The sequence below is a fragment of the Corvus hawaiiensis genome, chromosome Z (assembly GCF_020740725.1).
Source record: "Corvus hawaiiensis isolate bCorHaw1 chromosome Z, bCorHaw1.pri.cur, whole genome shotgun sequence".
Classification (NCBI taxonomy): domain Eukaryota; kingdom Metazoa; phylum Chordata; class Aves; order Passeriformes; family Corvidae; genus Corvus; species Corvus hawaiiensis.
Genome location: NC_063255.1, coordinates 65,455,968 through 65,471,994, shown reverse-complemented (window position 1 = coordinate 65,471,994; position 16,027 = coordinate 65,455,968). Strand labels below are relative to the sequence as shown.

General features: G+C 34.7%; 1 protein-coding gene across 5 annotated transcripts in view; it reads left to right on the top strand.

Moving 5' to 3' along the window:
- RIC1 (RIC1 homolog, RAB6A GEF complex partner 1) overlaps positions 1-16,027 on the top strand; it is a 47,039-nt gene that overhangs the window by 17,366 nt on the left and 13,646 nt on the right. For 3 of the 5 annotated variants that reach the window (XM_048292735.1, XM_048292738.1, XM_048292739.1), the window contains exons 4-13: positions 7,320-7,427; positions 8,436-8,578; positions 8,813-8,949; positions 9,915-10,006; positions 11,075-11,163; positions 11,968-12,112; positions 12,588-12,636; positions 13,776-13,925; positions 14,272-14,475; positions 15,726-15,764. In XM_048292735.1, the coding sequence (XP_048148692.1) occupies positions 7,320-7,427; positions 8,436-8,578; positions 8,813-8,949; positions 9,915-10,006; positions 11,075-11,163; positions 11,968-12,112; positions 12,588-12,636; positions 13,776-13,925; positions 14,272-14,475; positions 15,726-15,764 (1,156 nt within the window). The remainder of the gene's footprint in view (positions 1-7,319; positions 7,428-8,435; positions 8,579-8,812; positions 8,950-9,914; positions 10,007-11,074; positions 11,164-11,967; positions 12,113-12,587; positions 12,637-13,775; positions 13,926-14,271; positions 14,476-15,725; positions 15,765-16,027) is intronic. The other 2 variants (XM_048292736.1, XM_048292737.1) reach the window with 2 other exon arrangements.

The window sequence follows — 16,027 nt, the reverse complement described above, 5'->3', positions numbered from 1 at the left end:
GAAACAAGTCGGTAAAAACTGAGATGGATGTTCAGTTGTGTTCTACTTTTTAAAATTATGACTAATTCTTAATGTTCATTAACTGCCCATATCTACAAACTTTTTGTAAGCACAATGAAGCCTGTTCTTTCGTAGCCTTTCTTTAAATAATAGTGGCTAGCTCTGGCAGAAATAGAAAATTTCAATGTCATGACTGCAATGAGAAAGGAAAACCCCTTAATACAACTTCTTCTTGAACAGAATTCTTAAACTGTGCGTGTCAATATAACAAGGTGGTTGTGCACAGGGATTGCACACCAATAACATCCTCAGCTGCACCAAAATACTGGGCTGGTGCAAGATTTCCTACTTTAGTCAGTATCCTGAAGTTGAAATTGCAGCTAGGTTTGTTCACATGTCGATGAAAAAATTGAGAAAGGCTGTGTTTATATTCTCTTGTCAGCTTAGCTCTCATTTAAACAAAATATTTTACCATTAATAAGAGAAAAGGCGGGTAGTCAGAAAAACAGGTAATTAGGTATATAATAGGCAGATCATCTTTTGACTTCAGTGTTTTTTTTGCAGTCTTCAAGATTGAGACAGTGGTAACCGAAGTAAAGTAACTTCATGTGGTATTGGTACTTTTTAAAGAACTGCTTTGAAATTTGCTTGGTAATGGTTTAGCTTTGATTCGAAGAAAAGGATCAAAAGAGTTGCTGAAAGTTAAATCACTCATAGTATGTCTGTATGGGAGAGGGATGTTTTTGGAGAAAATGTCCTTCCAGTTTATAGGTACTTTCATACAGGGTTGTTACTATATGTAGCTGTTGAGCAAGATGGTCCAGAAGACCTGTATTTGGTGTGTTATCAGAACTATTCTAGCATACAGCTATTGTGTAAACTGTAATTGCACTTACAAAAGTTTTTTATTGATCCAATTCAAACAAAATGCTTCAAGGTAGAAAACAAAACAAAACTGTATGAGAAGTGACAGAAACACTTGGGCTGTTTATAACTCAATATGCATTGTAGTATGTCTAATCACAACATGATTTATTTTCAGGAACAAGTCTCTCTTTTTTTCTCAATCTAATCACCGCACATTTAGTAAAAGAGCTACAGCATGAGTTGAGTTTAAGATGCTATCCTGTTTGAATGCCAGAGTCTTTGCTTTTCCTTATCTTTCAGTATTACAAAATAAAGCAATTTTGGAAAATAAGGTTTGAACTTCCCCTGCACCCTGCTATTGGTTGTTTTAAACCAGACAGAATCAAGAGCCTAGGAAAATTGATTTCCTGTTCAAAAATGCACATTTGGAATGATTTCCTCCTTTTCATATCAACCAATTGTAATGGCCTTTATAGTTTGAAATTCGGTGTTTTAATGGAAGTACTGAAATCCAAAGTTAACATTTTGTGACCCACAAAACTGTTTGAAGTTTGTTGTATTAGTAACTGAAGACTTAGCTCTTATGAAATTTAGAATATGTTAAATACTTTAAGAAGGTTTAGTGGGAAATACTTTTTAAACACTATTTCATACCTTTAGAGATATAATCTATTTAAAATCTACTCATGTAGGTGTGGTAAGAGTTAATCAACTAACCTGTTCAGTATTATGCTTACTATATATAAAAACCTGATACTAGATTTATGTGATAAAACAAGTGCTGATGCCCTAAGAGCAACATACAAATATGTACATGTAATAAAAGAAACATTTAATTTTTTTTGCTGGAATCCATTGGTAGTTTTTTGTAAAATTGTGATACTTTAGGAATGTAGTTTTTCTGTCAAAGAAAATGTTTCTGGCACTGTTGATATTTGGCTAGGAATTGCCAGTCTGTTCTTGGAGTGAACTGTCATTCATGGTCAGTGAAAACTTACAGTATCCTGCTTAATTTGTGAGACTAAAAACAGGGGGAAAAAAGCAGTAATTGTATGGTGTTTAGTTTTTTTTAAATCGAGCCAGAGTAGTCTGCAGTTTCATTCCAGCTCTTGGATGCTTTGCTCCAGTTCAGAGCAGAGTTGGAAGAGAATCAGTATGGGCCATTAGCCCACATTCTGGGATATTTTCCTGTAGTGGACACAAGTACAAAGTCCTGCTTCAATTAGTTCAGTCTGGTTGTACCACCCAATTACTAAAGTAACTACAAGATAAAACATGAAAAATAATGTATGTGAGGTAAGGTTATATGTATTTTAACATATAAAATGTTAAAATAAAATGTATCTCTGCCTGTGACATGCTTAAGGAAAGTGACAGTGCATAGAAGCAAATTTGCAGCTTTGTAAGCTGTGGCAAGGTACAGCGATAATTTTTTGAGGAATTTCCAAACAAATTTGTACAGCTATTCCTTTGTTTGGCAGTGAGGAGATGAGTAACACCATCACTGTAGAGGCTTTTCTGTTCTGAACTGATTGTTATTTCTGCCAAGGAGAGTAACCGAAGCTTTTTGTTTGAAGAGCATATGTGACTTAGTGCTGACAATATTTTTGCCTTTCAAAAAAGACAAAATAGTAAAACTTTACATGGCTAATTAACTAAATGTGGTAATTGGAGATTCTTTTGTGTCAGGTTTCTTCATATCCTCAAGTGGAGCCTGCATTTGGGGAGTGATATGAATGTTGTGTAAATTTAGAATGAGACCTCAATGGTGTGGATTATTAAATCCATGAAAAAGCTTTAAAAATTAAAGTTGTTATCTAGCCAGTATGAATATGTGAAGAAACTAGTTCATATGCTGGTTTACAATGCTGTGTTGTTGCTTATATATTTGGTTACTCTATTCATATCCTACTCTTTCTGGTGTTTTTAAAAGCTATCTCCTTCTCTATAGCATGATGGTTTATAGGTGCCATAAATCGCCTCATCAGTGGACATTTATTTCCTGATTCAACGGACTGAAGATTAGTATGTACAAAGGTTTTGAACTTCAACCTCTGCAAGGATAATCAATGAAGTGTATGGTTAATTAACTTACTAGGTAATTTTTGCTCAGAATTAAGCTTCTGCTGAGCTTTACCAGTGTGGTTTTCCCTGTAAGATTGTTGCATTGTTTGGAAAATGTATTTTTAAAACTAGATTAGCTGTAGAACTTTTATTAGCCATTATGGCACTTGCAAATTCTTGGTGTGGTGGTTCAAGAGGTTTTAACTGTTGTCAAGAAATCTTTGCAACTGAAATAATAATTTGGTAAACCATTTAGCTTTTTTATATGGATAGTTGATTAATATGCTAGCTAGTTGTTTCTTTTCTCAAACTGCAGAAATCTGCTACTACCTAATTGTGTAGTAGAGGCTGTACTAAGAATTACTTTTCTAAGCCCTTATTCATTCTTTATAGTTACTACTGTAAACTCACTTTTATTTTGTTGGTGCGCTGTTTCCGGTCTGTATGAATACAGCTCTGCATCCAGCCAGACATATTTAATTCTCAGCTGGTGGCTGCCTGCATTATCTGGTGGAGAGATGCAGGTTTAGGGGTGAGAAGGTGCTAGTTGCATGAAAATCAAAGCTCACAGGTGATGATGCAGGCTCTTTGAGTCAGGTATAAAAAATTAAGTCCTCAGCTTTTCAGTGTGAATACTAACTGAAGTGCACATGAACCATTGTAAAATGGTTAGTAAACACTGTGTAATTGTGCTAATGCAACGATAATGGCTGTTGCCAGGTTTTTGCCTTCTTGCCTTCAAGGAGAGCAACTTGGAGTTCTTGGTGATGTTAATTATTTTAGAAACACTGCCCTGGTTTTGTCATATAAATATTGCCATTAATGGCTGAAACATCATGATTTTTAATCTTCTTTTTGTCCCTTTACTCCCACTCCAAGTATTACTGAAGAAGCCGTTTTAGCAGGACCAACTAAGAATATCATAGCCCAAAAGTAGTATAAAAATATTTTACTGTGTTTGTACCAAACAACTCTTCTAAAAATATTTTTTGATAGTCTGAAGTCTTTAATATTTTTTGCAATGAAATGTTTCCATTACCTCTCATTACTTTCATGGTTTAGCTAGTGAGAGTGGATTCTACTGGCTTGTTTGGTTTTTTTGTGTAATACATTGTCTTCCATTAGCCACAGTATTTTTTTTTTTTTGAAGCACAGTATTTTTTGACTCTGAGAGCATTTATGAATTTTTCTAAACTATTATCCAACCATAATTGCTCCCTGTATTACTATGATTATCCCAAATAGTACAGTGGAAACTCAAATCTGAATTTAATGCTAATTCTGCCTCAGGACTAGGATTCTCTATTACTAAGCAGAAAACAATGAACATTATTTTTAATGTCTTAGAACAGACTTAAAAATAATATGTGTTATATACTTTAATTGCAATTATAAAGAAGTCCTTAGAGATTCTGCTATAATTAACTTCTTAAGTATTTCCTATGTGCTTTTGGTAGCAGTAGCAAATTAGTTAATATTATTTCTGAATGAATTTTGTCTGTGGATCGTGTTGTATGACTTAACTGCTGTGCAATTAGTGGAGGACATAAATGCAGTACTGTGCACCTAGAAAAATTAGCTGGCTGGTGTCCTGTTTCCTCCGTTAGCTTCCACCATTCCAGATAAAAAACTTCAAGGAAATTCCTCCTACCAGTTGAGGAGTCTATCTGACTCTGCTTTTGCATGGTGCTGCCTCTTTCTTGAATTTAGGATGCTTTTAAGTTTGGCGTGGTGGGGTTTTTAAAAACGGTATCCATAATCTTTCCATGTTTGAGGTTTTCTTGGATTGCAGATTTTTCTCAGTTATGAGTTTTAAGAGATTTATTCACAGGCTTAGTTACATTAACAGATGCCATGCAAATAGCAATGATTATGTTTGATTCAACATGCAGCTGGTTGGTCACTGGAATGTGTTTGTTCCTCTCAGTTCTTGTGCAAAAGTGAATTACTTAAAGTTTGGCTACAGCCATAGCAGATGCTGATGTGGCAACCCAGACCAAACATTCTTTCCCGCTTCAGTCAGCTGTGTGCATTCTTCGTTTAAAGGTCAAAGGAACTCAGCCAGTAAGGCTGACTCATGCAGATGTGGACTATACAAACTCAGTGTACTTTTGGTAGCACCCCCTTTGCGCCCATATCAGGGGTTTCTTTTTGAATTGATGAATTAGACATAATCACAGGCAATAAATTGAAGTAGTGGCATTTTTGGAGTTCAGTCAAGGTGATGTACCTCAGCTCTGTGTGTGGATCAGCCTCTTGCAAGTCAGGTAAAAGAACCCTTTTTGGGACAGGAGTGATAGTGCCCCAGTGGAAAGATAAGATGCCACAGATGGTGACAAATTTGCTAAAACTAGTTCATGAAACTGAAAATATTCAAATATTCCTGCAAGCTATCTTTTATCAAAGGTGTTGAAAGAAAAAAAGCCAGCCCACTTGGAAACTTGAAATTTTTCTTCCTGCAAAAGATGTGTTTTAAACCATGTTACTATTCTGGCTTTGTAGTTTGTGCTGTGCAGAAACACTTGAGTTTACACTTGGTTATGTACCTTGGTCAGCTGCAAAAGACATGTTAAGTTGTGTCTTATACCTATCTAACAGTAACATTTCTGCATTACTCAACCCTTTTGTCTCAGTTTTAGTTGTTTGCTTGCACAGTTCAGTTGTATCACTGATTGTTGATAAACCAGAGTAATTTTATCTAGTTCGGGAGTATACTTTCTGGAATGGTATGTTCACATGGGTTGAAAAGCCTATCTCCATACACCTGGGGTTTTGTAAGTTTTAAAAAACACCACGACAACCCTACCATGCTGGTATTATTAAAAAAAGAAATGACTGTTTTTTTCAGGGTTCCTGTCAGTCCATGATAGCTAGCTTACATGAAGGGCTATTCTTTCTTAAGACGGCTGCCTTTTGCGATTAATTTTCGTTCAAAATGCAAACCAAACATTTTAATAATTCAATACAAATCTAATACAAATTGGCATCTTTTGGTGGCAGATTAACTAACCTTAAAGTAATTTGTCTCATTTTTTGCTGTAATTTTTCACAGCCACCATAGTTTTGTTCTGGAAAGATGATACTACTTCATCTGGTAACACCAGATTGTCAAAGGTTACCTTGGTCTTACCTTAGCTGGCATATATCTTTGTCCTTGCTACGTAAGGAAAGGTATAGTGTCTGTCAAAGTATAACAGATATGAATTCTGTGTTGCTATAAAATGGTAATGGAATTAAGGAACTTGGTCTCAACTGAGATAAGCAAGACAGGAAAGAGGATGTATTCTTGTGGTATCAGACTTCTCTAAAGCTGCATCTGCTTTGGTTTCTGCCATGTCTTAAGCAGTTACATTTGCTATGCTGATGTAAAGGAAGTGTTTTGTCAGTTAAAATACAGGTAAAGATTACATAGATTTGTGTACATGTCTGTTGTTTCAGACTATTGAAATTACTCTACTTTCTAACTTGTCTGAAGTGCCTGTTTTATTCATAGTTTGCTTTGCTTACTGTAATGCTCATTAGATGGATGAGCTGGATGACCTGTTACAATACTTATGGCTGTAGGTCAGTTTTCATTTAAAAAAAAGTTAAGCACATGGCACATCTGATAACCCAGATAAATAAGGAATATTTTAAGGATGCTGTGAAGTAATGTATAATGATGTTGTAAAGTAATGAATGGAATGTGAAATCTAAAATGAGGAAGATAAAAATGAGAAACTTTTTACATCCAGAAGTTGATACTGTGTAATGGTCTGTTTAAAGGGAGGGAATCAGTGTTCAGTCATCTCTTCTTAGTAGGTCTTAGGTTAAAAACTAATTAATTTGCTGCAGGGAGAAATATTCATATTAAATACTGTAATAGATGTCTACTTGTGTTATGCATGCTGAATTTGTATTATAAATATTGATCTGGCAAAAAAAATGGAAGAAACATAAACACTTTGCTGTCTGTAATATCTGTAATGCATCTTGAAAAAGAATGATTTGGAGGTACTTAAGAATTCAACATATTTAATTACTGTAAACAGTTGAGTAATAATTTATTGAATCAGATTTTTCACTGATACTTATCACTTACTTTAGGAGTATTAACGCAGGACACACAGCTGTTGTAATGTTCATTCACTGTTCATTGTCTTATTTTGCCTCCATGCTCTAGATAAAGAGAATGATATTATACACTTTAGCACCAACATTACATCCTAGATAATCAGTGCTGCTTGTGGCAGATTGCACATGACTGGTTGGTGTATATGTGTATACACACACACACACACACATATATATATATATATGGAGGAAAAAAGACCACAGGAATGTAAGTCAGTAACTCTTGTGTCTTTTGAGGGACAGCTTGTTTTAATTGTAATTCTCTTGTATTTTAGAGGAAGCCCACATCTGAAGGGAACCCCACATTATAAGGAAGAACAATGTGCTCCTTCATTAAATCTAGAAATGAAAAAAGTGCTGGACTTGCAAGCATCTATCACAAGGTATGCTCACTAATTGGGTCTTGAGAATTTTTCCATATATACCAGTACTTTCTAAAAAGTGAAGGGAAAACTAGATGAAAGAAAAGGCTTCTGGTAAGTTTTTAGGCTTATTAATAGTAAGAATAAGATTGGTAAGTTACTATTCGCAGCTAGTAATTCTGAGGAGGTGAAAAAGTGAATTGCTGTTTAAGAATTCTTGGCTATACTGATATTTTTGGCATATAGAAGTATATAGTATGCTCAGTATTACCATGTATTACTGTAAATGAGTTTGTCCTTCAGCTCAAAGTGTATATTAAAGATTTCATGGAGGCATTGGTAGGTTTTCAGCATTTCTCCTGATGCCCGCAGAGAGTCCATATTTGTCCTTTTTCTTTACCTCTTGCTTTTTTCAGGTGATTGCATTTCTTATAAAGAAATTTTGAACATGCTGAGTATGTGTGTGTGAAAAGTTGGTGAAACTTCATAGCATTGGGGTGAGGTGGAAAAGTAACAAAGTGAAGTTTGGGAAGAGGCTCCTTAGAAGAAAACGGCTGTTGGAATACATGCAGTATATACCGGAAAAAGCTTTGCGTTCAAGTTGATTAACAGTAGTTGTCAGGATTTGGGAGATGTTTAAGGAAGGATTTAAGAGGAGTCTAATTTCTCCTTCATCAGTTTGTTTCAACCACAGATTAAAATGTATTGTGAATTATTTACAGCCTATGCAGTATTGTTAATTTTATAGAATAGATGAATAATTGATTATTGGCAGCAATGTCTTATGGTTAGTCAAAAGTATAGAAATGAGCTTCAGCAGTTAGTATACCAGTTAAGCAATTGCTCTGACAATATAGACCTGTTCATGAACTGTGATTGCTGGGGAAGAATCAAGGTGTATACCGTATTTTGTCAGAGTGGTTGCTGGTACAAGAGGCAGTAATACAGTGTTTATGACATTAATTGATATTTCTGTGGCATTGACTTGAGATACAGATTTTTTAGGGATTAACAGATATCTTTTATTAGTTTGCAGTCCATGTTAGAGGATCTACTTGTTGCTACTGCTGATGGATTTCTCCATCTCATTCACTGGGATGGTATGACCAATGGAAGGAAGGCAATCAACCTATGTACAGTTCCATTTTCTGTGGATCTGCAGTCTTCTCGAGGTAGGTTTTAGGGCTTATATTGGTTACAGTAGTTACCTCTTAGTGACATACCATCTAATATAAAATATTAACTCTGTTCTTAAGCAGAGATGAGAAAATTTTGCCTTTTGTAAATGGGAATGAAATAGCCTGTTTAAATTAGGTTTTCTCTTTGAAGTAATAAACATCTGAAATGTCTGTTGGCTTGCAGTATTTCTGTATTCACATATTTTTAAGTTACTGATATCTTCTCAGCAGGTTCACTTTTGGGCTTCGAAGATGTTTACATCAGAGATATGGAATACTGTGCCACGCTTGATGGCTTTGCTGTTGTTTTTAATGATGGCAGAGTTGGTTTCATTACACCAATGTCAAGTAGATTCACTGCTGAGGTATATTTCCTTTAGCATTTCTACCATGCACTGTACAATAAATGCGTTTTCCTTGGTCTCTGCATTTCAGTTAGCTTTCCACTTTAAATTCTGTTCATCTACAAAGAAACTAAAAATTAACATCTGCTTAAGAGACAGCATAAGAACAAGACTGCATTTTGTAGTATAATTTGAGCTAGATTTTTAGGGGGTTAGAACCACAGGTAGACTGTAATTGGTAATAGATTTAACTGTCATTTATTTGTTCAGATTGTCACTATAGAAATGATCCTACTGTATCAGGCCAGCAGACTTCCTGTTACAAGTGGGATGATAGGAAGTGGTTTCTCCTATGGCTAAGTATCCTAAGTACGGTGTTTAGGACTTAGTCCTAATCAAGTCTATCTCTTTCTCATAGTGACAAGCATACTTCAGAATTTGTTTTACAGGAATCTTTTCCAAGTTAGGTGTTTTCTTACCTGTAATTCAGCCTAAAAACTGTGACATTTTGTTGTTAGGTATCTTTATTTTAATTACAGAAAAATGAAAATAATATGTCTAATGTCCAGACTCCTTCACATGCTTAAAACATCTATGATCTCAGATGTTGCAGATGGGAACTTACTTTCCTGTTTTTCTTTTTCTCTTCGTTCTTAGTATCATCTACTTTTTTTTTTTTTTTTTTTAACTAGGCAGTGTTAGGGACTTTTTTGCCTTATAGGTATTGACTTGTTTTGTTATTAAGAGGTCTTATAAACAGTTTTCTTATATACTGTAATTTATGTTAAGAAGAATGAAACCAGATTTGCATATACTGGATTTTGTTTGTTTGAGCCATGTCAGTTGATCTTGACATCAACAGAAATTTTATGAGATGATGGAAGTCATCTAACATATGTGTAGTATGGTGTACCTGGATAGAAGCTGACTGTCATTAATAAACACACTATTTAACAAAAAAATCTTCTGAATTCCTTTCTTTACAGCAGCTCCATGGCGTTTGGGCACAAGATGTAGTGGATGGAACTTGTGTGGCGGTGAATAACAAGTACAGGCTAATGGCGTTTGGATGTGCCAAGTAAGTTTTTTAAGGCTGGTTCAGAGCAGGGGGAGATTGTTTAATTATAAAGCTGAACTAGTAGTTACTTCTTACCAAGTTGTGTTACAAGAACTGTAAAGATGAAAATGATCAGTCTGCCTAGAGATTGTATTAAGTGCTCTGTCAAGAAGGTAGGAAAGAAGTGGAAAGAAATGGTTGCCTGCTTGAACTGCAGTTGAAATTTATGCTTGCTGTTCTGCTCTGGGAAAAAAAAAAGTTGGCTGGGCGAGTAGCAAGGATTGGAAAGTGCTGCTATCCCAGCTAATCTCAAAGAAGGATTATAAGGTCAGTTTTAAGTAGTTAATTGTAATAATATTGGACAACAGTCTGCACTTCACACTCACAGAGAAGATGCTCTGTGAAGTCACAATTTGGTCAAGAAAAATGTTGCCTGTTTGAGTAACTTTGAATGTTTGTAAATTAAATGTTGCAGAAGTTCTTTTAGTTGTGGTATTTTTCTTACTGTTCCTTCAAGTCCCCTGTATAATACTGCTTTAGCTGGCCTTAGTACAGCTTTTTATTTTCTTTGTATTTTACTTGGGTTTTCTTTTAGAGCATTTCAAAAAATACAGTAGTTTATTTTTCAGCTGTCCTCTTAAGAATTAGTATTCTTGTTTGTAGTAACAGTGTGGTGTGTTGGTGTTTCTTCTGAAACAGGAATAGTTACTTTAATTTACTGATCTTAGTATGTCTTAGTACATCCCTGCTGAAACATTAGCACTGAGTAAATACTGCCTTCCCTCATGGATTGTCTTGCAGTTGGAAGCCATAAATGCATGTGGATTGTGTGTGCATATGTCTTTTCAGAGAATGAAGTAGTTTTGGTGCATTGATTGTTCTAGGGCTGGTGTTTTGGGTCCTCTCATGCCTTCTGAAAAGTTTCTTAGAAATTTGTTTCATAAGGTTCTTTGACTATTATTTGATACAACATCTCTGTTCTAGATAAATTTGGTATTGGTGAGAGAAAAAGCAGCTTTTACTTAGCCTCTTGAAAATGATGAGAAATCCAAATGGTCTGTAGTCTAAAGCATGTGTAATGTCTTCCAGTGGCTCTGTGCAGGTTTATACGATAGATACCACCACTGGCGCCATGCAGTTTTCTCATAAATTGGAACTGACACCAAAACAATATCCTGGTGAGCTACTTTTATTGCTAGAATTGCCCAGCTGTTTTTAGGGTATAGTATATTTTTTATCCTTGGCTAGTTAACCTCTGTTTATTTGTTTGCATAATCAGTGATGTGATTAGTATTTACTCCTGTTTGTTTGTAGTATTTAACTCTTATGTCTTTGTACTTAGCTGCTTGCTTTTTAATTAACTTTTGGATGTGTTTCATATGTGAGGGTTTGGGTGGGTTTTGTTGGTGGCTTTTTTTAACTTAATCTTGAAATTACTTTTCAATTATCTGAGGAAATGAGAGGTTATTGTCAAAACTAATAATGAGTATAATAGAACTGTGAATTAACTTGAAGCAACTGACATGTAGGGTACAGAAGAAATACTGAGTAATGCACCACCCTTCCTGCACTGCAGGGAATTTTTTTGTGTTTGAGAGTAAGGAACATACAAAATACGGGTAAATTGCATCCTCAACTGAAAATGTGTGTGTCTATTATTTTTCAGTTAAAAACAAATCTGTAAATAAGTTTTACAGTTGTGTAAAGTGCCTCTTTTGTCTGAAAAATCATTTTATCAGAATTGCAGTTCTGCGTTTCTGGAACGTTTTTCTGTATTCTTAGTTTCTTATGAAACCAAGCATGCATTGGAAAGAAACCATTTTCAATTTGCTTCATTTTGAGATGGTCAGTTTTGATGAATGCATCAGTTAATTGAAAAATCAGATATTTACTTCCATGTGTTTTTGTTTCTGCTCTTACGGTGAAACGAGTTGAAGGACTTCCGATGCTTTTCACTTATTTTATTGTCTGCTTTTAAACAGATATTTGGAATAAAACAGGACCTGTTAAACTAGTCAGATGGTCACCTGATAGCTGTGTTGTGATGGTGACCTGGGAATATGGAGGTTTATCCTTATGGAGTGTTTTTGGTGCTCAGCTTATCTGTACTTTAGGAGGTGATTTTGCGTGAGTATCTTTAATGACATTGTGAAGAGTTTATTATAAGTCTTTATTTTTCTAATTAAAAGCATCTAATTAAAAATTAATTCACCGAATTAGCTTTTTAAAAATCTCTTTTTCCCTTACGATTTCTTAGCTATTGAGATATCATTCGCAAATATTTAGGAGGAGATAATTTGAATATAAACAAAAATGTATTATTTTCATTTTGTAGTGATCTTTTTGTCTGTAAAAGAAAATTACCCTAAAAGCAAGCTTGAGCAAGCAAATATTAAAATTCCCTCAGTTCTTGTATTCAAATAGTTTATGCTAGACATCTGACAATTGCGTTGCCTTTTTTGTAGTGTCAAGGATCAAACAGGCTGTACCATTTGACGTGAGGTTCAGTATAGAACCATATCAAACTACAAAGATAGGAATTTAATTTATTATTCTGATGGAGTTATTAGCAAATTCAAACTTGTTCTGTTCTGTTTTTAAGGTATCAATCTGATGGTGCCAAAAAGGACCCTCTAAAAATCAGTTCCATGGTAAATATGAATGTAAAAATGTTGTAATAGGATAGCTCTTAATGTGTTAAATTGTTTTAAGTATAACAATTTTCAGAAAATCAAACTTTCTTTCGTTTAATTACTTTTCATAGTAAGATGCCTTTACTGAACTTCTTAACTGCAATGTTGCATTGAAGGAAAAAGTGACAATTAATGAATTTTTTTTTCATGTATAAACGTGATCATGAAGTATGCATTACATGCCTTTTCTTGCCTTTGCTTTTAATGTTAAGAATTAACACTTCTGTTTTTTCTTAATTTCTCTTTGCTGTCTGGTGCTATATTTCAAAGTGCAATGAGACACAGAGCAACACTAATTATAAACTCCCTTATTTCTCTAAAATTAATAGCTGGCCTTTGAGAGTTAAAGGAACTTTACTCAGATTATGAATTCCAGAGAAACTTAACTGCTGGTTTTTAATACAAACTGGTTAACATTAAATCTAATCCTTCTAGTCTGTAAAATCAATAGATAAATAGAATACATTTGAGCAAATTTTAAGTTAGACTAAATTTCAAATACATTCTACAGGGCCTCATACAAACCATGATGAATTTTGTGCAATGTTTCTAAAACAATTTATTCATTATTACATAGTTGCTATGACGATTGACAGTTCTAAACATGCATCCAAGCTTAGGTACATATTTGCAATGGCAGTACCTTTTAAGTGTACTTTTAAAAAATTTTCAAAGATTGAACTTCTGAGATCATTGAATTTGATGAACAACAGCCAGTGTAATTTTGGAAATCAGGGTTGTTTCATACCTGACTCTGTAGAATTTTTGTTCGTTGCCTTAAACTGCAAATGGTCTTCATTACTTATGTGGGTGTCTTTGCATAGTTATACTTCATTTAATCATTATTTTTTACCCAAGACAGGAAATAATTCAAGCTAGGTTCTTACTGTACCTTGTGAATTTTACTGTTTGATTCTATAGTGATACATTTTAGAGCAACAAAATGTGTGGATTTTTTCCAGGCTCATGTCTATCGTAAGATCTGTTACAATAATTTTCTGTAGTTCTTGTTTTATGAGAATATATATTGTTATATTTATATATATGTATGCAGTGTTGGCTTGGGGATTTTATTGTTGTTACTCTTTTACCTTCAGACCTGGGGATCAGAAGGGTATCATCTCTGGGTTATTGATAGGAATTCTTCTAACGTGAAACCTGAAAGAAATGCAAATAATGAAGTTCACCGGTTTGGTATTCTGCAGTTTCAGTTCATCAAGAGTGCACTCACTGTTAATCCTTGTATGGTAAGTTTTTTTGTTGATAACCTTATTTTAGATCATATTTCCAGTTTTAGGTGAACTCTGAGTTTTCTCTCACATTTTAATTCTGTTTTGCAGCCATCAGAGTTGTTTTCCTTTTTTGTCATAGAGCCTTTATAATGGTACTGTGAAAATACTGCTATGCAATACTGTAACTTAAAACCAGCTTGTACATAGTGATACAAAAAGTGAGAACTGCCTCAACACTTGTTTTTCATACTGTTTACTTAGAACCTCCTAATACATTATTGATCATGTGTTTTCCTTTGTCTTCTATACGTGGAATTCAAAGTTGCTTCTTTTGTTTTCTTTTGTTTTGGTTTTATTATAGAGTAACCAGGAACAAGTCCTTCTCCAAGGAGAAGATCGCTTATATTTGAACTGTGGAGATGCAGCACAGGCTCAGAGTCCCAGAAATACTTCGGCACACTCTGAACATAACCACAGCAGGGAAAGAGGCCCATTTTCAGATGGCAGTTTAGATTCTCAGGGTTTAAGCACTTTACTAGGACACCGTCATTGGCATGTTGTACAGGTAATTGATCCTGGTTGCCCGTATGTGCTTCGTGCTTGCAAGAGTTTGTAGGAGTAGAATATGCAGTTGATCTCCTCACTCTGCCATACCTTTTTCCTCTAGTATGAGATCATTGTCTTTTTGTTGTGTCTGGGGGTTTGCCATGGTACAGCTTTTTCTCATTGACAAAAGGTAAAGGAACATTGGTCATACCAGCTTTGTGGCTATGAGTTTGCTCTTAGCCAATAAAAAAACTGTTCAAGGTCTTTTTGACTTCGGAAAGGATAGTTAATTACTTACCTGTGCTTTGCAAGGGAGAATGTGCAACATGCAAGAAATAATTTAGGTGTTTGTTTTGTTATTTATGCAAAATGCTTTAAAACATATTCAGCTGATGAATATAGCCTTCAGACTCCAGGTGTATTTTCAAGCATGAAAAGTGACATCTATTTAAGCATGTAGTTAAAACTTCACAATATCAGGCTATCAGAGAAGAATTGTTTCCAGGATAGTAATGGAACATCTTCTATTTTCCCTGTAATATAAAGAAAAAGTTAAATATCTTTTAATCTGTAATTCTAACGTGTGTTCTTCCATGCTTGAATTGGTGACACTTTTTAAAATAAAGATTTCTGAAAGGTCCCCAAGGTTTTGTTCTTCATATAGCACACAAATTGGTAGTATTAAAAAGTATTTGATTCTAGGCATGTAATGCAGGTTCTAGATACTGCTGAATTTCCACTTTAGCTGGCCAGGTAGCTCTTCTGTCTTCTGAAACTGGTGTAGGAGGGAGAGGTCTTTGTTTTTGGTAAAAGTAAAGCTGAAATACTTAGAATTACTGTAGGGAGCAACATATCCATGAAAACAGACATTGGCTGGGTAACAAGAATACCTACCTGCCTAATGTCAGACCAAAGACTGGAGTTTGAAGCTGGGTTTGTATCATCCCATGTGACATGAAGAATCCAGCAAGTTCTCTCATAAGAAGGCTTTTGGATATGCTGGTGTGTATTTGTGACCAGATTAGAAATTTCATCCCAGTACTGAAAGTCCTGCCTGAAGGCTGTATTGATCAAAACCTTTATGTTCCTGTGTAAGATTCTCTTGGAGAGAGAAGTACCTGGGAGAAGAGACGAGCAAATTATGATTATTGACTATTGTTGTTTTTCAAAACACTGACATTGTCCAAATTCCTTTAGGATGTTATAATTAATCAGTACTGTAATTGTAGTTTTTATAGTCATGTAGTTTTGATTTTCTGTTTTTTTTAGATTCATAGTACATATCTAGAGAGCAACTGGCCTATAAGGGTGAGTTATTTGAAAAATACATTCTTGCTTATTTAAAAATATTGGAGTGTTATAATTGTCCATTAGCACTGGTGGTAAATGAAGTTGTCCATTAGGATTGGCTGAAAATGAAATCATTATTTTACATTACAGAAAGAAAACTGTGTTAGTAAAGTATGAAACATAAATATACCTTACAAGTTTTGAGTCTGATGTTATATTGCCTTGTGGTGTTGTGCTTGGATAGGATGTATCATTTAAATGAGTTCCCTTCTGAGGTTCTG